Source organism: Saccostrea cucullata, unplaced genomic scaffold, assembly GCF_032062105.1.
Source record: "Saccostrea cucullata isolate Sc308-1 unplaced genomic scaffold, CSIRO_AGI_Scuc_v1 ctg3378, whole genome shotgun sequence".
In the NCBI taxonomy this organism is placed as follows: Eukaryota; Metazoa; Mollusca; class Bivalvia; order Ostreida; family Ostreidae; genus Saccostrea; species Saccostrea cuccullata.
In genome coordinates this window covers 89,249-115,449 of record NW_026919315.1, presented here as the reverse complement: position 1 = coordinate 115,449, position 26,201 = coordinate 89,249, and the positions used below count along the sequence as shown (strand labels likewise).

At 34.2% G+C, this 26,201-nt stretch overlaps 3 protein-coding genes across 8 annotated transcripts in view; 2 read left to right on the top strand and 1 right to left on the bottom strand.

Moving 5' to 3' along the window:
- The window catches only part of LOC134229318 (exocyst complex component 4-like), a 43,973-nt gene extending 28,683 nt beyond the window's left edge, over nt 1–15,290 (top strand). For 2 of the 6 annotated variants that reach the window (XM_062711064.1, XM_062711054.1), the window contains 16 exons: nt 125–212; nt 975–1,038; nt 1,415–1,515; nt 1,812–1,841; nt 3,129–3,146; nt 4,799–4,872; nt 7,515–7,653; nt 9,111–9,192; nt 10,340–10,550; nt 10,980–11,063; nt 11,215–11,246; nt 11,443–11,557; nt 11,867–11,985; nt 12,143–12,238; nt 12,382–12,493; nt 14,518–15,290. In XM_062711064.1, the coding sequence (XP_062567048.1) occupies nt 125–212; nt 975–1,038; nt 1,415–1,515; nt 1,812–1,841; nt 3,129–3,146; nt 4,799–4,872; nt 7,515–7,653; nt 9,111–9,192; nt 10,340–10,550; nt 10,980–11,063; nt 11,215–11,246; nt 11,443–11,557; nt 11,867–11,985; nt 12,143–12,238; nt 12,382–12,493; nt 14,518–14,685 (1,533 nt within the window). In that variant the 3' untranslated portion in view covers nt 14,686–15,290. The remainder of the gene's footprint in view (nt 1–124; nt 213–974; nt 1,039–1,414; nt 1,516–1,811; nt 1,842–3,128; nt 3,147–4,798; nt 4,873–7,514; nt 7,654–9,110; nt 9,193–10,339; nt 10,551–10,979; nt 11,064–11,214; nt 11,247–11,442; nt 11,558–11,866; nt 11,986–12,142; nt 12,239–12,381; nt 12,494–14,517) is intronic. The other 4 variants (XM_062711083.1, XM_062711074.1, XM_062711069.1 and 1 more) reach the window with 3 other exon arrangements.
- A 621-nt stretch (nt 15,291–15,911) lies between these two features.
- Nucleotides 15,912–19,092, top strand: LOC134229273 (uncharacterized). Its single transcript, XM_062710992.1, has 6 exons — nt 15,912–16,860; nt 17,266–17,368; nt 17,792–17,967; nt 18,262–18,414; nt 18,501–18,623; nt 18,888–19,092. The coding sequence occupies exons 1-6, from the start codon at nt 16,169–16,171 to the stop codon at nt 19,015–19,017; spliced, it is 1,377 nt and encodes a 458-aa protein (XP_062566976.1). The 5' UTR covers nt 15,912–16,168; the 3' UTR covers nt 19,018–19,092.
- Nucleotides 19,093–20,746: 1,654 nt separating this feature from the next.
- On the bottom strand, nt 20,747–23,111 carry LOC134229264 (uncharacterized). The gene is made up of 3 exons (XM_062710980.1): nt 22,741–23,111; nt 21,556–21,646; nt 20,747–21,154 (listed from the first exon to the last, which is right to left on the bottom strand). Exons 1-3 carry the CDS (start codon nt 23,050–23,052, stop codon nt 20,775–20,777), a joined length of 783 nt encoding a protein of 260 aa, XP_062566964.1. The 5' UTR covers nt 23,053–23,111; the 3' UTR covers nt 20,747–20,774.
- Between the last annotated feature and the right edge of the window lie 3,090 nt (nt 23,112–26,201).

Here is a 26,201-nt window from a genome sequence, read left to right as displayed (position 1 = left end):
GATCAAGAAAATTAGAAGAAAATAAATAAAATGTCTGAGAAATGTTTACTATAAAATAAATGCAGGTGCTTTTTTATGGCTTTCAAAAGTAAACCTTGCTCTGACCAAAACTTTTACATTGAAGGGAGACCTGTTTAGTAGTTCACTGTTGGCAGAGATGGGATTGGAGAAAAACCAGATGGTCTGCAAACCCAGTGTTTATAACATCACAGGTACATCATAAGCTGATATATCACATTGATTTCTCTTTACAATGGACAGTAGTCATATCATTTCATATCCAATGTTGGGTAGCCTGGTTGATGCAGTGGTAGAGCATATGCTCTAGAGTCACAGTGTAAAGAGTTGATCCTTATGTCGCGGGTTCAAATCCAACTGTGGGATGTAGAGACCAGTCCTTCAGATGAGACTGTATAAACTGAGGTCCCGTGTCGCAGTAGATGCTGGCACGAAATAGATCCCCAACTTCTCAATGGCCCTGTGTGCCAAGTATACATGTAGGACAAAATTTGCAGCTCTCCACCAGCAGGTAGTGTTGTCTCCATATGAGTGAAAAATTACCAAGAGGGACATTAAACAACAATAAACAAAAATACCCAAAGATGTGACACCACAATTATAGTTTTTATATGAAGTTTTGAAGTCAAACAGTTGATAAATTTAAAAACAGTGTAAAAGATAGATAGTTTTATGTAAAATATGTTATTAAAAGAATCTCTCCTGGTTTATGTTTGATAAAATATTTGACCACTCACCAAGGCTTGGAGATAGTAGTAACACAGCTCTTTAGATAATGATCATATCCAATCACAATCGCTTCAAGATACTAGTAAATGAAAAATAAATAAATAAATTAAAATATAAAATTCAAGGTATTAAAACAGTGTCTAAAGAAAATGCAGCCTAAATTTTCATATTCATGTAGATCAAAGTACATTTTATCTTATCTTACTATATTTTTGACTCATTTTCAGCAATATTTAAACCATTAGAGTCATTCATTAGAGAAATAGAAGATGCCATTGCTTGTCCAGATGGGTAACAATTTTTGTTTTCTCTTATAATAAACACAATCACATATATTACAATGTGTTTATATATATATAGTATGAAGGCACATTGTCACTATGATAGGAAATATAACTCTTGCTTTGATTAATGACTATTATCCCTTTATAAAATTCTCAAGTTAAAGAGCCTTTTCTGTCAAAAATAGCCCTGCAGGGTGTATATATAGTCAAATTATGCACACTTTGATTGTATATAAATTTTTCTTGAAAAATCCCTAATAAAAAAACAATATTTTTTATACAAGTAAACGAAGACATTTACAAAATTTTTCATTCTTGTAAAGTTTTCAAACTAGATTAATTTGTATTAGATTTGTGGTTAGAATGTGTAATTTTGATTATAGGACCTCCAGCTTGCAGGCCTTTGTGACGGACTTTGTTCAGAATATTTTCCTGGGACAGGTTCATTACACCGTGTTGACCAGTATTGGTTCTGCCACTAAAGGTAAAAGTTCATGTACTAAACGTTAGCAGTGTGTGTAAATATGTACTATTAATCTCCTAAAATGATTTGTATATGAATTAATATTATGATAGTAAACCAAGATATATGTAGTTTACTACAGGAAGTATAAACAAAAATCTTGTATAACTTTTTGAGTTGTATGATGGTTAAGAAAGTTCACTGAGAACACATGAAATTTTTATGCCATGCTATATTTCTAATTTTCTCTAAAATTTAGGTAATTTTTTTCACAGTACATTAATTTTTAAATAATTTTTTCGTTTTACACTTTTAAGATTTAATCCGCTACTACAAAAATCCTCAAAGTATGTATGTTTTGAAGTCACTAACAGTTTTTAGTCATATGTCTGTCACATGATTTTTTTGTGTTTGATCACATGGTTTCTGTTGTTATGGTGACAGTTTTAAACTTATTATAGAGTGTCACCATTACACTTCTCCAAAAGAGTGACAGATATGTGATAAATTATATTGATGGTGACAATTTATAATTTTATATAGCACTTTAACCATTATTTAAGATGGCTGCTAATATTCATGAATTTGATGCAACAAAACTCATCTACATTTGTATCTACTGCTAATAAATAAAAGATTGTAGATTATAAAACTGCCTAAGCCTTTCCTAGGCTTTTCTATAATGGTTCTTTATTATGGCATGAAGCTCATGCACATATTATTTTATCATTTAAGATTAAAAGATCACTTGAGTTTTGTTTTTTTTTTTTGCCCATCTTTCTTTTAATCTTTATTTCATTAGGAAAAGTACTTGTACATAGAATACCAGTTAAGATTATTCATCAAAGAAATAGCAACATAGCAATAATAAAAATCTTACTAATAATCTGTTTATATTCAAAATATTCCTCAGTAAATGTAGTTCACATAAACTTTTAGAAGCATTTCATAATTTTTCTACTGAAAAACATCCTAGATGTTTATATATTTCCTTGAGGTTCGATGTACTTTAGCCATGTTTGATAACTCTTCAATCTGCTTGATACAGGATTCTTGAAAAAGATGACCTAACAGACCTAAGTTTTGGGGGCCATATCAGACCCCCCCCCCCCCCCCACACACACACACACACAATAGTGTGGCTTGCGATCAAAGCCCCAGGAAACTCCTTGATATGAAGTCTTTAATTAAAACAGTTTATTGAATATTTTATTTAACTACATGTATGTTTTCTCAAAGCGTAATATTTAACAACAATCCATCTCAAAAGATTTCTTCATTTTCATTATGCTACATAGTATTACAAAACTATTTTTTGTGTTATATGTCCCCCCCCCCTTTCTAAATCTGCTAATGCCTAAGAGTTTTAAGTTTCCTTGTACAGCATCCAAAAATTAAGTAGATTTTGGATCAAAGACCTTGGTAGCGAAGATGCTTGTACGGTACTTCACAAATGTTTGTACATGTATAACTTTGAGTTAGAAAAGGGTAAGAGTAACTGAATTTGACTGAAGAGTTACTGAACTTGACTAAGGGACATGGAACCTTAAGATTTTTCTCTACATTCTTGCATGATGAGATATTTTCTGATGTCTACACATGTTATCTCCTTTCTTTGTTTATGTCCACTCCAGTGGATGAGGAGGATGAGAGTAAGTCAGCATGTCATGTGACTGTCATGTGATCCTGTATAGCTGCAGATGTGCACCACTATTATCTTCTTTAAAATCTATGTTATCTATTCTTTCTAAAATGTAGCTTACATTAATATGCCACAGGCACTATTTTGTCTGAAACTGTTTTAGCTTTGAATATGGTTGTAATCCATATCTTAAACAATTTAGCATTAAGGCCATAATAAATAAATAGCTAGATTCTCATCCGAATTTTTTTCAAAATCGAGGCGGGCGGGCGGCTTTTATTTTATATTTTTTATTTTTTCAGTTTTGCAGATTTTTTATTGACCTGGTCAATGGATGTAATTTTACCTACAAATACCCGAATAAAAGTCATAGTAAAGGTTCAATTATCTCATACTTCACATCATCACCGATCTTTTTCAACCAATGAACCTCGTTTAAAATATATACGCATGTATAACAGCAATTAGTCAATTACCATCTTTTCAGCTGTCAAATTCATGTCGACTTTCGCGGGATATAAAACGAAAGTAGAATGGTAGGTGTGAATTAAGATGAAGAAAAACAGAAATAAAAAAAATCGAGGCGGGGGTATAAAATCGGGGCGGGCGGGGATGAGAATCTAGGAATATTTTTATTATGGCCTAATATGAAGTAAAGAAAGCATTACCTTAGGGAAAATATTTATTTTATTCACAGTTACAATGTACTGTATAGAATAATAACTTGCATGTGAAATGCATAAAATATGTACTATCATGCAAGCAATTAGAACTAAAATGTAAATAATTCCATCTAATCACGTCACATCAACTCGGAAAGAGTAAAGTGATTGACATGCAAGTCTATTGTAGGATTCAGGATGTATATATAAATGTATTTAATGGTTAGTACTAATGGAGTAATTTATGAACGGAATATGCAACACTTCATGTACTGAGTATATACTTATAACTTGCATTTTCGTTATTTAATCAAAACACACGTATTGAACATTTTAAAATCTTACATTACTTGTTTAAACATCACTTAATGTTTATCCACCCCACACAGATATTGGAAAGATCCATACTCAGTCAATCTGCATAGATATTTTTATGCACCCCTTCGAAGAAGGGAGGGCATATTGCTTTGCTGCTGTCTGTCGGTTGGTCAGTCTGTCTGTCGGTCCACTTAGTTTCCGTTCATTTTCTTCACAACTGTTGCACATACTGAAATGAAATTTAGTATACAGATTTATCAGATGAATATCTAGGTCAGGTTTTGTTTTGGGTACAATCGCGCCATTTTTGAGACAGAGTTATGCCCTTTTGGACTTAGAAAAGTTCCAATGGGGGGGGGGGGGGGGGGGGGAATAAGTGTTTTACAAACATCTCTTGTTGTCTAAGTGTTGTTTTTCACATGCCTTAATTGCATCTCTTTTATAGACCCACAAAGTTTGATTTTTTGGAAAACTTAATGTAGATGTTTTGCTGTGAATGTGAAACTTAATGTTGTTCAACTTTTTGTTTTTTCTTGTTTTCAGCTAATGTGCTTAACATTCCCGCCATTTACTAAATAATGTTGTGATCTTTATAACAGAATTGAGACATTCTAATATACAGCTTTCTTTATCTAGAAATCTGGTTGTGTGCTCTCATTCTTGTCATTCATCCATTCTTTAGGTTTTGATGCCTTGAGACATGTTGTGGATCATAAAACACAGAAAGAACTCGGTGTATCGAGACCTTTATTGACAGTACGTATAATTCTCAGGCAGATCTTATTGCATCAATTATTGATATTATACTTTCATGAAAATTGGTTGAATCTGATTCATTGAGACACATTTGTTACAAAACACTATTACCCACTGAATAATGAAGCCACACCCTCCAGCGTAGCTACAGTCAACATTGCTCGACGACGGGTGATATTCCAAAAAAAATGTTGACTATGTAGAATTTATGTGTGCTGGGTTCACTGTTATATGTATTTACATCTCAGTTGACAATGGTTTTCTTGGGGTGAAACTTTTCAATATTACACTCAACTACATGAAATATTTATATATTGACACTTTTATTGAAAAATACTTGTTCCTGTATTTTCAAATGTATATAGCAAGGTTTGAACAAATTTGCCAAAGCTGTCTTTTTTTCTCTTTTGATATGACCTATTCCTGACCAGTTACATGTATCTAAATAAAGGCATTTTTAGGTCACCTGAGTAAACTCAGGTGACCTATTGCTATCCGTTTTCGTCCGTCGTCGTCCGTCGTGTTTTAACATTTGAACATTTTCAGCTACATCTCTGCAACCACTGAACCAATTTCAACCAAATTTGGCACAAAGCATCTATGGGTGAAGGGGAACAAAAATTGTGAATTTCATGATCCCTGCCCCCCTGGGGCCTGAGGGGTGGGGCCAAAACCACTAAAATTAATGCAATCTTTAAAAATCTTCTTCTTTACTCCTGGACATCAAGCAGTCAAACTGTTTGCATGATTGTAATCAGCATTGAGTCCTTTACCAAAATTGTGAAATTCATGGCCCTGGGGTCAGGGGTTCTAGTGCTAGGGTGGGGCTAAATAAGTATATAGTGAAAATGCATTATTTCTTTGGAAATCTTCTTCTCTACTCCTGGGTATTAAATAAACCAACTAAGTACATAGTTATGATGAGCAAGAGTGCCTCTACCAAAATTGTGAATTTTATGGCCCCAGGGTCAGGGGTTCTGGTGTTAGGGCGGGGCTCTATTGATTATATATAGTGAAAATACATGATTTCTTTGAAAATCTTCTTCTCTGCCCCTGGGTATTCAATATACTAACTAAGTGCATAGTTATGATGAGGATGAGTGCCTCTACCAAAATTGTGAATTTTATGGCCCCAGGGTCAGGGGTTCTGGTGTTAGGGCGGGGCTCTATTGATTATATATAGTGAAAATACATGATTTCTTTGAAAATCTTCTTCTCTGCCCCTGGGTATTAAATATACTAACTAAGTGCATAGTTATGATGAGGATGAGTGCCTCTACCAAAATTGTGAATTTTATGGCCCCAGGGTCAGGGGTTCTGGTATTAGGGCGGGGCTCTATTGATTATATATAGTGAAAATACATGATTTCTTTGAAAATCTTCTTCTCTGCCCCTGGGTATTAAATATATTAACTAAGTGCATAGTTATGATGAGCTTGAGTGCCTCTACCAAAATTGTGAATTTTATGGCCCCAGGGTCAAGGGTTCTGGTGTTAGGGGAGGGGGGCTCTATTGATTATATAGTGAAAATACATGAATTCTTTGAAAATCTTCTACTCTGCTCCTAGGTATTAAATAAACCAACTAAGTGCATAGTTATGATGAGCAAGAGTGCCTCAACCAATATTGTGAATTTTATGGCCCCAGGGTCAGGGTTTCTGGTGTTAGGGCAGGGCTCTATTGATTATATATTGAAAATACATGAATTCTTTGAAAATCTTCTTCTCTGCTCCTAGGAATTAAATAAACTAAGTACATAGTTATGATGAGCAAGAATGCCTCTTTTAAAATTATGAATTTTATGGCCCCAGGGTTTCTGGTGTTAGGGCAGGGCTGTATTGATTATATATTGAAAATACATGAATTCTTTGAAAATCTTCTTCTCTGCTCCTAGGAATTAAATAAACTAAGTACATAGTTATGATGAGCAAGAATGCCTCTTTTAAAATTATGAATTTTATGGCCCCAGGGTCAGGGGTTCTGGTGTTAGGGGGGGCGGGGCTCAATTGATTATATAATGAAAATACATTAAATCTTTGAAATTTTTTTTCTTTGTCTCTGGGTATAAAGCAGATGAACTACCTTTATAGTTATGATGAGCAAGGGCCCTAATCTTGCAGAATTGTGAATTTCATAGCCCCAGGTTCAGGGGTGGGGTGGGGGCTCTACTTATATACTGAAAATGAATTTATTGTTTGAAATCTGCTCTTTTGTATTTATATAACATTTATTTATTTTTTGATATTAAGGGTGCCTTTTTGAATTTTGTGTAATGTGTGGACCTAGGGTCAGGGGTTTATGTCACAGGGTTAGGGGCACTACTGGTTAGTTGGAATGCATTTTTGTTCCCCTACCCTGCATATGGGTATTCAGTAACCAAGCTAAGCAACTGCTAAGTGTATTGTTATGATGATCAATGGTGCCTCTTTCAAAATTGTGAATGTCATATAGCATCTGGCTTAAAACATGAATCAAATTCAAGAACTGGAAAATTGTTGCATAATGCTCAGGTGACCTATAAGGCCCGTGGGTCTCTTGTTTTTTTTACTTTTTCCTCCAGTTGACCCCTTATCTGATCATTATGTAAAATTTACTGTTGGGGAGATTTTTCATTTTTAACTTATATTTTTTATGTTTGACAGAGCACAGTGACAGTGGATAAGAATCTACAAGAGCTGCGGGAACTGATGCAGGATCTTCCAGACTATGCAGACCAATTCCTGAACATGATCTGTAACACACTGAAAGAATACAAAGATACCTGTCACTCAGCATACAGGGGTAGGTTATTCTGTCACTCCAAATACAGGGGTTGGTAACTCAGTCACTCCACATAAAGGTAACTCAATCATACAGGGGTAAGTAACTCTGTCACTCCACATAAAGGTAACTCAATCATACAGGGGTAAGTAACTCTGTCACTCCACATAAAGGTAACTCAATCATACAGGGGTAAGTAACTCTGTCACTCCACATAAAGGTAACTCAATCATACAGGGGTAAGCAACTCATCATACAGGGGTAAGTAACTCTGTTTACAGGTGGAAGTAACTCTGTCACTCAGCATACAGGGGCAGGTAACTCTGTCACTCAGCATACAGGGGCAGGTAATTCAGCTTACAGGGGTAGATAACTCTGTATATGTCACTCTGCATACAGGGGTAGGTAACTCTTTACCTGTCACTCTGCATACAGGGGTAGGTAACTCTGTACCTGTCACTCTGCATACAGGGGTAGATAACTCCCTACCTGTCACTCTGCATACAGGGGTAGGTAACTCTTTACCAGTCACTCTGCATACAGGGGTAGGTAACTCTTTACCTGTCACTCTGCATACAGGGGTAGATAACTCCCTACCTGTCACTCTGCATACAGGGGTAGGTAACTCTGTACCTGTCACTCTGCATACAGGGGTAGGTAACTCTTTATCTGTCACTCTGCATACAGGGGTAGATAACTCCCTACCTGTCACTCTGCATACAGGGGTAGGTAACTCTTTATCTGTCACTCTGCATACAGGGGTAGGTAACTCTTTACCTGTCACTCTGCATACAGGGGTAGATAACTCTGTACCTGTCACTCTGCATACAGGGGTAGGTAACTCTTTACCTGTCACTCTGCATACAGGGGTAGGTAACTCTGTACCTGTCACTCTGCATACAGGGGTAGATAACTCTTTACCTGTCACTCTGCATACAGGGGTAGGTAACTCTTTACCTGTCACTCTGCATACAGGGGTAGGTAACTCTGTACCTGTCACTCTGCATACAGGGGTAGGTAACTCTTTACCTGTCACTCTGCATACAGGGGTGGGTAACTCTTTACCTGTCACTCTGCATACAGGGGTAGGTAACTCTGTACCTGTCACTCTGCATACAGGGGTAGGTAACTCTTTACCTGTCACTCTGCATACAGGGGTAGGTAACTCTTTACCTGTCACTCTGCATACAGGGGTAGGTAACTCTGTACCTGTCACTCTGCATACAGGGGTAGGTAACTCTTTATCTGTCACTCTGCATACAGGGGTAGATAACTCCGTACCTCTCACTCTGCATACAGGGGTAGGTAACTCTGATTATGATCAGTTAAATAACAGACCCTTTTTTTGAAGAAACTTTTGAAAACTAGATATTAATGTAAAACAATTCACAAGCAATTTTTGAGTCCCTGTTTTTTCTTTTTTTGTTTGATATTTTTTGATGACAAAGTTTGACTTTTGTTCCAATTTTTTCTGACAGAAATTGTCCAGTATGACTCTGATGACAGGCGGGTTATCAGTGCTATGTGGGCTAAAGATGAAGACATCAGTCGATTCCTCAGGTAAGACGTCAGAACAAGTTTACCTGTCCTATATCTGTTGTAAGATACATTGTATTTCTCAGCTATGTTAACCAATTTTTATTATCCTGCGAGAAATTTTCGCGAGTTTCACAAGAGTCTGGTCATTGCAAGTTTTTCTCACCGCAAACTGGTCCTCAACGTTTCTGTGTCTATTGACAACAGATCCAAAAGGGCCTGATTGTGGAAATTAGTCGTCGCGACCTAGTTTACTCCTGGTAAATCACCAAACAAAGTCATCACAAATAAAAGTTGGTTAACAGTATTCTTTTTGTCTTGACTTACTTGAAAGATTATTGATAGAGAAGTTCAGTCTTCATCTTTCTTCTTCAACATTTTTTATATTATTTTGCATGTATACTTACAATTTCTGCACTAGATTTTCTTAATTTAATTCCTTAATTGTCTTAAAATTTATAATAAAACTTTTCTTTTTTTATGTGAATGTAGTTTCAGTTATGAAGTCAGGTAGACTGTTTCACTGTTTTGTGCACAAAATAATGTTAACCATAGAGGCTTATTCCTTTTCCAACCAACAACAGAGTTTCCCATCACCTCACTCTTTTCATTCAGACATGCACTCTTTTGTTCATTTACATGTAGCAGATAGCACCCAATTACCAACACACTGTCATGTTTTCAATGTGTGGACAGCAAAATTTTTTAAACACAAACATGATGAGGCTAACAAAAAGTTTGAAGATGTCCAACAGTATTTCAAAATGCTGAGAATAAAATACAAAAAGAAAAAAAAAATGGTTGTAACTTTTAGCTTACTTCAACATATTCAGAGTATTCAAGATTTCTATTATTGGTATACTGAAAATCAACTGTATTCACAATTTTTTTTTACCCTTAATGTGTAACAGATTAGAATCAAAATATTTGAGTCATCGTTTTGTTCTCATTAAGATTACGCTCACTGTATACAAGGAAATTTTTGGTTGGGTGAATTTAAAAAGGAGTGAATTCAAAGAATACGGTATCATTTCTCAAACAAAAGTGTGACTGCTTGGACGAATTTAAGACAGGGGCAAAATTATTTGCATGATTGAAAGGGCGAAAATAACCCTGTATACAGAATATTGTATTTCTTAACCAGTCTTTAAGACTGATTTGTTTCCGACAGATCGTTACCAAGCTGGCGGTCACTTCAGTCGTCCAGCGGTCAGGAACTGGCCACGGACGACGTCTGCTCTGAGGAAGAAATCAAGGCCCTTAACTCTAAGGAGGCACAGATCCTGATCAGTAATCTGACGTCGTCCGACGGCCTGATCCAGCAGGAGATCATAACAGACGTCACTCAGATGAGGACAATCGCTAACGTTCACGAAAGTGTGGTAGGTAGTTCTGATACTTACCAGTTAAAAAATTCACATACATGTGAATGTTTATATTAAGATAAAGAATGTCATTTGATCTGCTTTTAATGTTTGTGGAACAAAATTTTATATAGCGAATACTATTTTGTTTCAGGCATGTATAGACATACATATATGATCATGCAAAGTTTTTGTTATGTTTAGTCAGCATTATGAAAATACTGGTATATTTGTAAAGATTTGATTAAAGTCCAGCACTCTTTTTTTCTCTTCATCGATTAAAAAAAAAATTGAACTGCTAATTTTGGAGTGCTAGATATCACTGATCAAATTGCAAAAAAAAAAAAAAATAGCCAATGATACATTTGTATAGCTATTACAAAATTAATTGACAGCATGAAGATATTTTTACCATATTAATGTATTTTCTTTTCATGATTTTGATAGGAGTGGTTTTCAAACAGAATGAAGGATTTCTCCAATCGTCTGTGTGCCAGAACTAATACAACCCCAGCAGAAACTGCCGCAGCTGTAAGTCCAATTTTCAGAGCTTCACTGTTTACTTGTTCAAATGCAAAACATTTGCAACATTAATAAAAACAGATGTTTCATAATGTCTCAGACGGAGATAAACTGTGAGGGGAAATGCATGAGTGAAATAAGAAATTATATTCTTTTCTAGGAATACCCACCTGTATCTGAAAAGACCCTAAGGTAAAAATGAATTTGTGTGGATTGTGTATACAACTGTGAAAATTCTCTGTTTTGAAAATTTAGAATACTAGTGAAATAAAGTATAATGTTTGAAATTAAATGATACGTGTAAACAGAGACAGATAAAAATCATTTTGGGGTAGGTTTTAAATGGCTCTGCAACCTACCAATTTTAAATTTTACTCCCTAAATTTAGTTCGCTGAGAAATCTGGTGAAGGATTTCCAGGACTTGGCTGAGATTTGTCTTCTGCTTCTTCACTTGGAGGTCAGAGTTCACTGTTTCTACTTCCTGTTACCAGTCGCTAAGCAGGTACGTCTTCACTGTTTGTAAACTGTTTTATTGAAACTCCACATTTCAAAGTCTGACAGAAAAGGGCTTCAAATTGTTTGTTATGTCAAAGAAAGCTTTAATTTAATTAATATTATATTCACTGTGGATAACTCAACTTAAATTTAGTTTAAATCATCACTAAGTGCAATGTGGGTTGATTATTGAATCCAGAAGTTCATTCAGGTAAATTTTATTCCAGTATTGAAATGCTTTGTATTGGGCGAAATGTTTATAATTAGTCATCATTATCATGAAAAATGTATTACACATCAGTTTGATCTTTTTTAGTCCAACTATGCTGGACCTATAGATGACCTTGACCCAGATTCTAATGTGCTGAAACTGAACAAAGATTTAAGTAGCATGGAGGAAGTCCTACAACAGAGTCTACAGCCAAAGAAATTCAAGTATCAAAAAAACTCTTGTATTTGTTAAAAATAAAATGATTTATCAGACAATGTTGATCAAATCAATGAAAGCATATTTAGGCAGTATCATGAAATTCAAGTTAAAACATCTTTGATAAAATATTGTTTGTATTTTGACCTGTTTTTACATTTTCAGATACATATTTGAAAGTCTAGGATTTTTAGTGGCATCTATACTTATGAATAGTATCCAGTATATGAAGAAAATCAATGAAAATGGCATTAAAAAGATGTAAGTACCCTGTCTTTTGTAAAAAGTACAAAAACTGTTTTAAAAATGAATTGGTGTTATTGATATAGAAAACAGATGTATCAAAATGAAATCTTTAATATGTATTTTATATGTGTAATAGCTAGCTGTTGTTTTTTCCGTAGGTGTCGTAATCTGTTTGCCATACAGCAGAACTTGACCAACATCACCATGTCTAGAGAGCCAGACCTGGATCATGCTAGACAGTACTATGAATTACTGTATATAAATCCTGATGTAAGTACTGTAAACCTGACCCAGACAGTACTATGAATTACTGTATATAAATCCTGATGTAAGTACTGTGAATTACTGTATATAAATCCTGATGTAAGTACTGGAATCCTGACCTAGACAGTACTATGAATTACTGTATATAAATCCTGATGTAAGTACTGGAAACCTGACCTAGACAGTACTATGAATTACTGTATATAAATCCAGATGTAAGTACTGGAAACCTGACCTAGACAGTACTATGAATTACTGTATATAAATCCTGATGTAAGTACTGGAAACCTGACCTACAGGGTACTATGAATTACTTTATATAAATCCTGATGTAAGTACTGATCTAGACAGTACTATGAATTACTGTATATAAATCCAGATGTAAGTACTGATCTAGACAGTACTATGAATTACTGTATATAAATCCAGATGTAAGTACTGGAAACCTGACCCACACGGTACTATGAATTGTTGTATATAAATCCAGATGTAAGTACATGTACTTGAAAATTGACCTAGACAGTACTATGAATTACTGTATATAAATCCTGATGTAAGTGTTATGAATTACTGTATATAAATCCTGATGTAAGTATTATGAATTACTGTATATAAATCCAGATGTAAGTACTGGAAACCTGACCTACAGGGTACTATGAATTACTGTATATAAATCCATATGTAAGTACTGGAAACCTGACCTACACGGTACTATGAATTACTGTATATAAATCCATATGTAAGAACTGGAAACCTGACCTAGACAGTACTATGAATTACTGTATATAAATCCTGATGTAAGTACTGGAAACCTGACCTACAGGGTACTATGAATTACTTTATATAAATCCTGATGTAAGTACTGATCTAGACAGTACTATGAATTACTGTATATAAATCCAGATGTAAGTACTGATCTAGACAGTACTATGAATTACTGTATATAAATCCCGATGTAAGTACTGGAAACCTGACCCACACGGTACTATGAATTGTTGTATATAAATCCAGATGTAAGTACATGTACTTGAAAATTGACCTAGACAGTACTATGAATTACTGTATATAAATCCTGATGTAAGTTTATGAATTACTGTATATAAATCCTGATGTAAGTATTATGAATTACTGTATATAAATCCAGATGTAAGTACTGGAAACCTGACCTACAGGGTACTATGAATTACTGTATATAAATCCATATGTAAGTACTGGAAACCTGACCTACACGGTACTATGAATTACTGTATATAAATCCATATGTAAGTACTGGAAACCTGACCTAGACAGTACTATGAATTACTGTATATAAATCCTGATGTAAGTACTGGAAACCTGACCTACAGTACTATGAATTACTGTATATAAATCCTGATGTAAGTACTGATCTAGAATTACTGTATATAAATCCAGATGTAAGTACTGATCTAGACAGTACTATGAATTACTGTATATAAATCCAGATGTAAGTACTGGAAACCTGACCCACACGGTACTATGAATTGTTGTATATAAATCCAGATGTAAGTACATGTACTTGAAAATTGACCTAGACAGTACTATGAATTACTGTATATAAATCCAGATGTAAGTACTGATCTAGACAGTACTATGAATTACTGTATATAAATCCAGATGTAAGTACTGGAAACCTGACCCACATGGTACTATGAATTGTTGTATATAAATCCAGATGTAAGTACATGTACTTGAAAATTGACCTAGACAGTACTATGAATTACTGTATATAAATCCAGATGTAAGTACTGATCTAGACAGTACTATGAATTACTGTATATAAATCCAGATGTAAGTACTGGAAACTCTGCATTAATCCAGGTGTATGGGGGTCCTGAAGGGGATTCCAATGTTAAACATCACACTTTAAAAAAAAAAAAATGGAAAAAGAATAATTTGTATTTCTCAACAGTTTACCAAAAGATGTGTGTTATGTAAAGAGAACCTTTTTAGTAAACAAAAAAGTAATTATCACTTTCCAGCATGAGTGATTTTTATTTTTCCTGTTGTAGGATGTAATTACCATGATAGCAGAGAAGGGAAGTCAGTATACATTCCAGGAGTACACTGAGTTAATCAAGCTCCACCACAGGAGCCACGCGGCGCTCTCCCCCAGTCAGCTGGAAAACCGCATGCAGAAACTGAAGGACGTCTTCTTCAAAACCCCTAATGGAGACTGAGGCCTAACATAAAAAATAGTTTGTTTGCAGTTGCCTACCGAACCATTAATGCACCTGACTCAAACTTTTTATCAGCTGTTATTTGAGAAAAATTTTTCTTTTGAAAGTTTCAAATTTTTAGAATGTTGAAACTTGTTGAATTTTCTATTTTTTTAATATAAATTTTTGTTTCTGTGTATAAGTGGCATAAAATAAGTAGAGCTTTAACATGTTTATTTACATAAAACACATGTAACCCTGTGAAAATTGCTGATTTGTATAATCCAACAAAAACTTGATAAATAAAAATCTACTTTAAAAAAATCATTCCTACCTACCAACACACTCTATAAATCATAGGTCGGCAACTGCAAACAAAGAATTTGTTAAGCTTGGCCTGAGTTTCAAAATCTGTGATGGAACTGAGATTTCCAAATGAGGGTTTTAGTTGAGATTGTTGTTTATGTGATAGAACATAAGAACTTTTGTTTGTTGGTTCTGACCAATGGAGAGGCACAGACATGAAACAATTAACACTGTTTGATAGTGCTTTTAATGTGCAATACATTTCCTTCTGATTTACAGTTATTATTTTGATTTTTTAAATAAAAGCTTAAAGTCATTGTTAAAAATGTCTTTTTTGTTCCATGGAATTTGATTTGGGATAGGAAAGGAGAGCACATTTTCAAAAGAATAGAGCATCTCATAGAGTGTGTTAATTAAAAAAAAAAATCATCATATAGCTTTGGCAGATGGCCTGTTTTTGATCATCAACTCAAAAAAATCAATTTATCAGGCAGTTTAATTTCGAAAATTAATTCTTATTTATATAACTAGAAATAAACATATAAACTTTGAAGCCATAAGGAGGAAAAAAAATCTGAATTACATTAAAGGTGGAAATGTATGCTTTAGAGCTGATGAAAGATATATTCATAATAATGATCAGAAAATGTGTATTCATTGCTTATAAATACTAGGGTATGTTGACACTGATTAAAACCAAGAAAGATAGCCAATAGCTAGGAGGTAAAAAAAAAAAGAAGACATTAACTCAGAAATAAAAATAAATATTAACTCAAAAAATCGTCAATAAATGTGCTGAGTATCATTTTTGCAGAAAGATCCATATCCGGATGTGAGAATTCCGGCGTGTCCATTTTTTTTTTAGTGTGCAAATTAAAGTTCCGGTAGTGGGCGTAACGGTAAACAAACCATGATTGCATGAAAGTATTTGTTTTATGGGAATATAAAGAGAAAAAGAACCTAATTTCAGTGCTAAAATAAATTCAAGGAGGCAAATGAATACATATTTGAACCACGCTAATCTCAGAAAATCGTCACATGTGATTTAATCAGGTATTTAGAGACTTAAAACGATTTCAAATGGTGATGCAATTGCCTGAATGCTCTTTACGATTCTGAACAGTATATTGAAGGAATATATTGATGCCAGCTAAAACAGAATCATACTAGACATTTTTCATGATTAAAGGAATAAGTAATGACTGAAGCTACAACTGTTCGGTATTTTATTGTGAAGTGTGCAAACTTCGCTTCACTGAAAACCTGCATTACTTCAGAGAAGTGGGCATGTAGAGATAGGGTTTCTCCACCTCACCCTCGTCAAATACTCTCTGAGGCTCTGAAAAATGGGAAGGTGATTTTCATATACAGTGTAAACAATTGTCATGGCTGGCATGGATATGCCGAGATGTTGACGCCACCTAAGAATCAGAATGACGAGAAAGCAGGTCAGGAGATAAAAAATGGTTATACTCAAGAGAGTAAAGAATTTTCTGAACAAACTGAAACATCTGATAACCTTATTAACAGTGAATGGCACTACTTCAAAGTCAAATGGAAGACCCACTTCACAGATCACTTTGGAGAACAATGTTTATCATCTAAACTAACTGAGGATATCTTCGTAGACAATGCACCACTGAATCAGAGTAGAAATTGGCAAGAAATTCCTCAAGAAGTAGGATCAAAGTTGTGTTCCCTGATTGATTCATTTTATGGAGAACTCAAGGAGAAACGGGAAGAAAAGTTACAGAGAGAACTAGAACGTATACCTTCCCCGTTTTACAATTCAGAGGAGGTTTCTAGTGAGGAGACCTGGAGAACTATTGTAAACAAAGTGGAGAGAGACCTGGGAAAAGTTATCCTGGCTTGTCCTTTTGGCAGCCAAAGGTTCTACATATGTTTTATTATTCAATCTACTTGGTTTAAGATTATATATGTGGAAGATATGCATAATATCATGATCCAAAGAATAATAAATATTCAGTTCAATCTAAAGTGTATGTTTCTTTGAGATTTTCAGATTTGCTTGATAACATAGAATTTTTTTTTTAAATTTAACTCTAAAAATTGTTTTTCTTGGAAAATGAAGACTACTTCAGTATGATCACAAATATGCTTTTATGACAAAATTTTATAGCATACACAAACTTCGAACTAGATGTTCTTACGTATTGAAATGTACATATACATATTAATTTCTGTGTAGAATTTTATGACTTTCAAGTTTTCAAACAATACATATTTGTTTTTTACTCTAACAGTCTATCAACTCTCCCACATTAAATATTAAAGGTACAACCTGAGCACACCAGAAAGTGACACAGATATGTTTATTGTTTACCAAGCAAAGACCAGGGATGTTCTCGGGTTTCATCCACCAAAACAGACAATCAAGGTAAAACCTAGGGAATACTCAAAGTTTGCAAAAAAAAAGCAACAATTAGTGTTTATAAAAAGCAAGAAACTCTTTGCAATTCTTTTTAGATTCCACCAATACCACCAGAGAATTTCAAATTTTGAATTTGAGACCAGTATATTTTATGCACTGAATGACTAAAAATATAGATGAGCAACACAAAACATACATGTTACAATGTAGTGCATTTTCCATCATATTATGACAAGATTTTCATTGAATGTAGCAGTTCAGGCTGTATGGACTATGGATATTGGCATGGATAGCTCAATGGTAGAGCATCTGACTTGTAATGCAGGGGTCCCCGGTTCGATTCCCAGTGCAGCCCTATATTTCCTTTGTGCATTTCTCCTTTTCTACTACCCAATAATTTAAACTTGTTTTTTTAAATGCTTTCATCAGAACAGAGAGAACCAGCGATGTGACTACACGATCCATGAAGTGTTCCGGTTCAGTGAGCTGCTACTGAACGGAGATGCTAGATGTGTGGAGACGTTGTTCCTACAGGACGATTCCATGGTCATGACCTCTACAGAATGGCAGGAGTTAAAGGAAGGAAGGAGGCACTTTCTCAATAGGTAAACTACTATAAAAAAAACTGTGATCTCAGAACTATGCAAGTAAACAGTTCTTTTGATTAATTTGTGCAATGTATTGTCAAAATTCTCTCAAAACTAACAGTGCACAAAATATATGCATTTAACAAAATCACATAAAGAAATGTTATGACAAACATTTGATATATATGTAATTGTAATTTGCATACCTTTGGATGAATTTTTTACTTACCCAGTAAATTCAAGGGAATTGGTGAGAGGTGAGACAAGTATTATATTAATGGCAAATTTTATTAACCATCTTGCTTTGAATAGGGAAACTCTAAATAAATATCTCAGAGACGCTCAAGGTAGCAAAGGCACCACACAGCTAAGGAAATGGTGTAACGAACATCCCGAAGAAACCGTACTGCCACCCAAGATGTGTAAATTGGTGTATGTCATCGTTCGCCTACTACAGAATGCAAGGTAGAACATTTGGGACTTTGAAGTTTCTATTAGTCTCTTCAAGTCCCTCATTACACATGATAATACATAAGTTATACATATTACAGGGACATAGTTGTTGGAGATGACCTTCACGTGTACAGGGATGATAGAACTCCCGACAGAGAAACATTGATGACAATTAGACGGGGGGAATTCCCTGTAAACAAGGCCTGGGAAATCATACAAAAGTAAGTCCATTCTCAAACATGCATTAAAACTTATACCATGATTTTTTTTTTTTGATGGGGGGAGGGGGAGAGATAAGATGGTTCTCTTAAAAGAGATTCTAGTCTACGTATTTTTATTGTGTGCAAGATGCTCTTTACCATTTCCTTTTACATGTGATCACATGATAAATCTGTCAAATGGCATAAAACATATCTTTCATTAATGTGCATACTGTATCATTTACTGTCAGAATAATCAGTGAGACCAGGTACTTTTTTATGCAGGTTGGAATCCACTATTTTGGACCAAAAAGATTCTGTTTCAGAAAGAACCAAAGACTGTGTAGATTTCACAGAATCCTGGCTCCTAGGTCTCAGACATAAGGACTTTACATCCCTCCCATCTTCCAAATGAACCTCTGCAATGGGGAACTGAAAGACATTGTTACCTTACTACACATGTAGTATATATTCACCACTTTATCAGGTGTAGATATGTACACAAAATCAGCTTTTTATTGATTATACCCCCCGCAAACAAAGTTTGGGGGGTATATAGGAATCACCTTGTCCATCTGTCTAGCTGTCCGCCTGTCTGTCTGTCCGTCTGTCTGTGCAAATGTGTCCGGTCCATATCTTTCTTACGGAGGGACATTAGAATCTACTACTCCACACAAAGATTGCCCATGACCTAAGGGTGTGTCATGACCTTGACCCAAGGTCATTCGGGGAAGTTCAAGGTCACTGGAAGAAAAAGTTCATAATTCGTGTCCGGTCCATATCTTTCTTATGGATAAACTTGGTAGGTTCTCATTTCACACAAAGATTGCCCATGACCCAAGGGTGTGTCATGACCTTGACCCAAGGTCATTCGGGGAAGTTCAAGGTCACTGGAAGAAAAAAATTCATAATTCTTGTCCGGTCCATATCTTTTTTATGGATAAACTTGGTAGGTTCTCATTTCACTCAAAGATTGCCCATGACCCAAGGGTGTGTCATGACCTTGACCCAAGGTCATTCGGGGAAGTTCAAGGTCATTGGAAGAAAAAGTTCATAATTCGTGTCCGGTCCATATCTTTCTTATGGATAAACTTGGTAGGTTCTCATTTCGCACAAAGATTGCCCATGACCCAAGGGTGTGTCATGACCTTGACCCAAGGTCATTCGGGGAAGTTCAAGGTCAATGGAAGAAAAAGTTCATAATTCGTGTACAGTCCACATCTTTCTTATGGATAATCTTGGTAGGTTCTCATTTCAAACAAAGATTGCCCATGACCCAAGGGTGTGTCGTGACCTTGACCCAAGGTCATTTGGGGAAGTTCAAGGTCACTGGAAGAAAAAGTTCATAATTCTTTCTGGTCCATATCTTTTTTATGGATAAACTTGGTAGGTTCTCATTTCACACAAAGATTGCCCATGACCCAAGGGTATGTCATGACCTTGACCCAAGGTCATTTGGGGAAGTTCAAGGTCACTGGAAGAAAAATTTCATAATTCATGTGTGATACATATCTTTATTATGGAAAAATTTCCTTCTGAAAAAAACCAGTGGGAGGTATTTTGTCCCGTTTGGACAGTTCTAGTTACAAGTTCTAAACAATACTACTAGTATTAATTGTTAAAAAGTTAATATAATATTAATCCTGGAAAGTGAAAAATTTAAATCTGTGTCAGTTTTAAGGGGGCATTAACTGATGAACAAGAAATAATCTTTGAAGGAAGTACGGTATTTGGCATAAAGACTCTTTGTACATATTATTCCAATAGTACAAACACAATTGTGTTCAGTCAGTTTTGTATATGTAGATTTATTCTTGCTGTGCAGCCATACAGCCAAAGTTTTCCAAGTTATTTTACTATAATTTTTGATATTTTATGTAAAAAGGCCTGGAAAACGTAAAATATTTTGGTCTAGTATAGAGTATACAAATACCATAGTATAAGGCCTGTCTTCACTAGCTGGCAAGCATAGACGTGTTTGGCCAAGAAAACTTCACTTTAAGATGCTTATCCCAATTGTCAAAAACAAAGGAATGCATAAACTGATAATTCTTTTATTCTGTCTAAATTACCTACTAGTATTTGAAAAAAATCACACTGTTAATGTTAATAATAGAAAACTTGTTTAGAAGAATCACAAAAAATAAAATGGAACTTTTAATGCAGCTTCTTTTAATCTTTTTGTCCAACATATCGTATTGATATTGGTGTTGTCTTTTCATAAATATTTGATATTCCCGACACAAAAACGCTTAATTTGTCTCCCTTGTCCAGAAGAAAAGTGTCCCGTAACACACTTTGATGGAAAGCCATGACTTCCGCGCGTGCGGAGTAGGACCTCCACATCAAGGATGACAGGACTCCTCCTCTATGTTTGTAGAGCGCATGCGTTGTTTTCGTGACGTTTTTGGTGATTTTGACTGTTGCAATAGTCGTTACTTCGTACATGCCTTTCTGAGGAATTTCTATGGAGTCTTGTTTCACTACGAAGTTGCCCAAGGAGGCATCGTTTGAGTTGTCATTTGCTATAAATACGCTAGGATATTTGTTATCTGAAAAGAAACAACAATTTTAGTGACTTCAAGAATACTCATAAAACATGTACATCACTAGTATTCACTACATGAACAATAACATTTCTTTGACTTTTATTAAGTTTTTTCCCATTTTCTAAATACTCGTATTATTCATTTTATTCAGGCTTACTATAAATATCGATAGCATATTCCAATATTGCTTATAACTGACAGCCAAAAGATGCCAGTCGGAAGCTGTTTGGTCTGATGAAAGTCTTAAGGGGGGGGGGGGGGGCTATATGGGAAGGTTCAACATTTCTGTAATATGCAATATTTCGGACATGCCGCATTGCGTCTGTACTTGTTTCTTACACGAGGCTGTACTGTTTGCTTGATTTTGATTGAACAGTAAACACAGCTGCCAAATCTGACCATACCTGTTTTAGTTCCCGCTTTCAGGTATCTCTGGATGGCGGCCTCGGGAGATGTGTTTGTCTTATGTCGCTGATGGAACAGCTCATTATACATCTAAACAAAAACATATCATTTTTAAAATCAGGACTTTTTTGGACTAGAGCTTCATGTATATATTAAACTGCTTCATTGAAAATTTTAAATACATACTCAGTATATTATATAGTAATTTAGCAAAGGAACCTCACAGACACTCCTATTTAAATTCAGTAATTAAAGTTTTTTATTAATTATTTTCTTTAATTATCAATTCACAGGTAAAATTCCTTTTACGGCTTTCAAAAAATTAAAAAGCGACATTCCACTTTTTTTTTTTTTTTTTTTTTTTTGATATTACAGAACTTAATTGACCCAAATATAAAAATGAAGACGATGCTTTGACGCATTACATGTATATTGTAGCAAAAAAAAAAAAATGGATGAGTAACATATTTCTGCCATACACGCTGCTGTTCACTAGCACATAAATTTAACCAAAAAGGTATAAATATTTATAATTCATAGCTTGTTCATAAATCGATTACGCATAGTTATAACTTTTTTTTTCCACACTCAAAATTATTATGCAGGTCTATAGCTCTTTTCCATTTTCGGCTCTAAAATTATGATTTAATCCAGATATATCTTTCAGAAAGTACGTGAATCAACATTTAATTTTTTCCTACTTCCTAAATACAAACATGCGTCAGTAAAACTGGGAAATCCCCCTATTTAATATAAGCTGTTGGACTTCGTCCATCTTTTGACTACCGTACACATTACAATTGCTTTGCGTCGAGAGGAAATATTTTTGACCCTTTTGAAATAATTTATAAGGAAACATCTTTCTCTTTGTTCTCTGAAAGCCCGTAAGAATGAAAGACCTGGACGGAAATCTCTCAAATAGCATTCCGATCATTTTTATGATTCATATCATTTGACATAAATTATCTTTCAGTGTAATTTTTCGGAAATATATATTTTTTTATAATTTATATTTTTTCCAAAAATGATCATTTCTGAAAATTTAGATTCTGTGAATTTATTTTGTTTGAATAAATAAAAGCCCTTAAATAATCAATATTGATAGAGTATATTGTCTTTAAAAAAATAAAGCGATCCTCTCTCGTTCAAAACGAAAGTAGGTTCAAAATATATCTCATTCTCACCAGTGACACAAGCATTTTATTTGAATCCACAGAGGGATACATTGATTGTCCATAACAAGAAGAAGTAGGAAAATCATCCGCTGGCCCCAGTTGTTGAATTTTTCGCAAGACAGAAAAAATAAGTCTCACTTCGAGAAAAGACACACAAAGTGAAAAACATAAAAACACTATCACAACTGCAAATTGACAAAATTGTTTCTTTTCAGTTTTTTCTTTGTCTGTCTCCGACATCAATTTTTCACAATCATCGTCAGAAATATTTTCTTCTTGGATAGACGATTTCTCCCTTTTCCACCAAACTTGGAGACGCATCTTGATTCTTGTATTTACTTTCGATTTATGTAGCTAGAATTGATATCGAAACATGCACGTTTATTAGTTAAATTCCAGAAATAGTTTCAAGGTTTTCCCCTGATAATCACGAATTGTAGAAAATACACCGGAACTTCCTCATTCTTTTTTTCATGCAATCAGTGATAAAGATTTTTCAAATATATTCAATTTAAAAATATGTTATTATAAATGCATATACGTGTACTTAAAATTTGCACAAATTAACATATGTACATGTATCTATATAACAAATCTGTGTAGACTGCATTAATTTTAATGGGTGTTTTTTCCCCACTATATTAACCAAAGCATCCATAATATGTAATGATGTTGTAATATTGTATTGTTAATAACAGCCAATATGTAAAGCAATAAAATATCCAAAACCCACTGAGTGATACGAATGTGTCCTGAAGAATGCAAACATTTCATTTGGGGATATTACTTAAATTGTACATAACAAAATGTCTTCACTAATAAATTACCATGAATGCAAGAAAATACAAAGTTATAGTAAAATTTACTTAAAACATTTTTTTATCTTTAAGTTGCAGTTCTATAGTATACTACTTGTAAAAATGGAAAATTATCGTCGAATTGCATCAGCAATTTGAAAATACAGTTGAAAATATTGGTTGAAATAAAGCCAATTAATCGAATTATTTTCATGCATGAATAATGGTATTCCTTGTTTAACTTTGATCACCCCCTGCAGAATATCCTAATAATGACCCCTTTTTGAACTTTGATGGTTTTCCCGTGGAGTGCGTCTGACCCTATGTACCCGAGAACTTGTAAACAGTACTTTAAGAAGACTCTTAGATATAGAAGTTAAATTACAGCCAAATAAAGTGTAACCGATAGTGTACTCTTATCCTAATCCTTCTGGAACACCGCTGTTATATCGTTCTCAGAACTTTGCTGCAAAAGGTGATAAAATGTGACAATCTATGGTCATTTCATGCATATGAATTATTTTCTTTTCAAGTTTTTTTTTATGATTGAACATGTACCAAGATTTGCATGTATATCTAAATATGTACACGTATACAAATGTACTAGTTTTCAACTCGTGTTTAGCTATAAGTTTGCACTATTTAAAAAAATAATTGTTTAAAGTACGTGTGGCAAAAAAGAATTTTACGGCGCGGATCTAAGAAGTCCAATTTTAATTAATAGATAGTAAAATGGTGTGTTCAAATGGAATGAAAGGCAATAATGAAATGCAGTCTAGCTTTGGATACATTCTCATTTTCTCTCTCTCTCTCTCTCATCTCATTCTTAAGAAACTCTATATCATTTATTTGGACGAAGTTTTATGCTCGTCTAAAGGATAATACATTAGATAATAACTATCTCATGAAAATTGTTCCATGCATACTCAATGATGAAAGACTATTGATGGAATAAGGAGAATTTGCAGTTGAATTGTATACTCATTATTTGTCTAAGGTGTATTTTTCTATCAATTTATGTTACAATTTGAACAAAATAAATACACATAAAAAGATATTGATAATTGACTCAACGAAAGAATTTTATTTCCAATTAAGTATTCTGTATTTTATACGGTTTCTTTCATTATAAAATAACACAAGGCAGTGGTCGGATTTATAAGGAATGGTGATATATGCTGAATTGTTAGAACATGGACTGTTCAAAAGATACAATAATGCCTTTTGTTTTGAAGAAAAATATAAATTGTCAGGCTTTTCTTCATATCTCATCGACAATGTCTTACTAAAATATGAACTGATTTCCTTTTGATGTTATATATATTGTGCCAATATCGAATAAATGTTGAATTCACTAGTTGGAGGTAAATACAATATTTACAGTGTTTTATACAAATATAGTCAAAGATAAAACCGGATATTTTTCCTCAAATATGACCCTTTTCTGTGTGAAAAGCTATGCACATGCATCATTTTTAACTTTTGGAAGATGAACGAGTTTTTAGGATCCAATGTTTGTGCCAACAATCCATGTCATTATATATGTACAAGCATCTGACGAATGCATGCTGTACCCCCTCCCCCTCCCCCACCCCAGCTCCTGAGAATTTTCATTTTGCACAAAAACTTACCAAAAAAATGATTTCATAGTCCATCATTCTCATATTTCGATATCTGATATCATTTTTCCACTTTTGTTTAGATTTAGAGATTCGTCAAATTTTTAATATATAGAAACACTAGCTATCGGTTGGTCAGTTCTCGTGGGGAATATTTCTTTTATAAATTTAATTTTTAATAGACTTGTCTGGTAAATATGGGATCGGACGGTCCAAAATGATTTTTTTAATAAATGAAACTTTCATAGATTTGTTTGGTAAAAGTTCATTCCTAATAGTTCACATATAAGCCTTTCCAATAGGATCGGCCACTTGCTGTTAATGATTTTTCCAAACAAACAAATTTATCCTTTACCGTATGTACTGCTAACGATTATTTATCCATTATACATTTCTACGTACAATACACGTTTCAATTAACTGATAATAAACAAGTCAAACAAACATGTATTAAATATCAAAATAATAGGTTACATTGACAGACTCTTAAAATGGTACAATAACCTTTGCATGCTCTGGTCTTTGTTTTCTTTATTTATTTATCCTAGCCTCTTGTCATATAAAGAACTGGGTATTCATGTAATTGTAACATTTCTGTCAATGGCGTTTGATTCATATTTGTAAACAACAGAATTTTCTTAATGGAATTTCGTTGTTTAGAAAATATTAGAACTTGTTTTGATATTTAAACAAATAAACGGTATGTGGTATGTGCTTTAAAAGTATATTTAAAAATTAAATTAATGGAAAGAAAAAATAATCTTTTAAGCTATCGTCATTATCTTGAAGGTTGGCGAACTTAACATAATTTTCATATTAAAAAAGCAAGTCTGTTGTTCATGAATTTATTGATAAAACCCGTATGAAAGGCTCTTACAATGGAACCTGATTAATGTCCTAAACTTGAAGCCTAATTAGTGACTTAATTATGGTGCCTGACATATGTCTTAAATGTATTAGGTGTCTTGATATCTAATCATGGGGCCTAATGCCCTAACGAGCCATGGCGAACAGTTCTGGGGTTGGGGTATTGTTGCCATTGTTGGGCTGAATA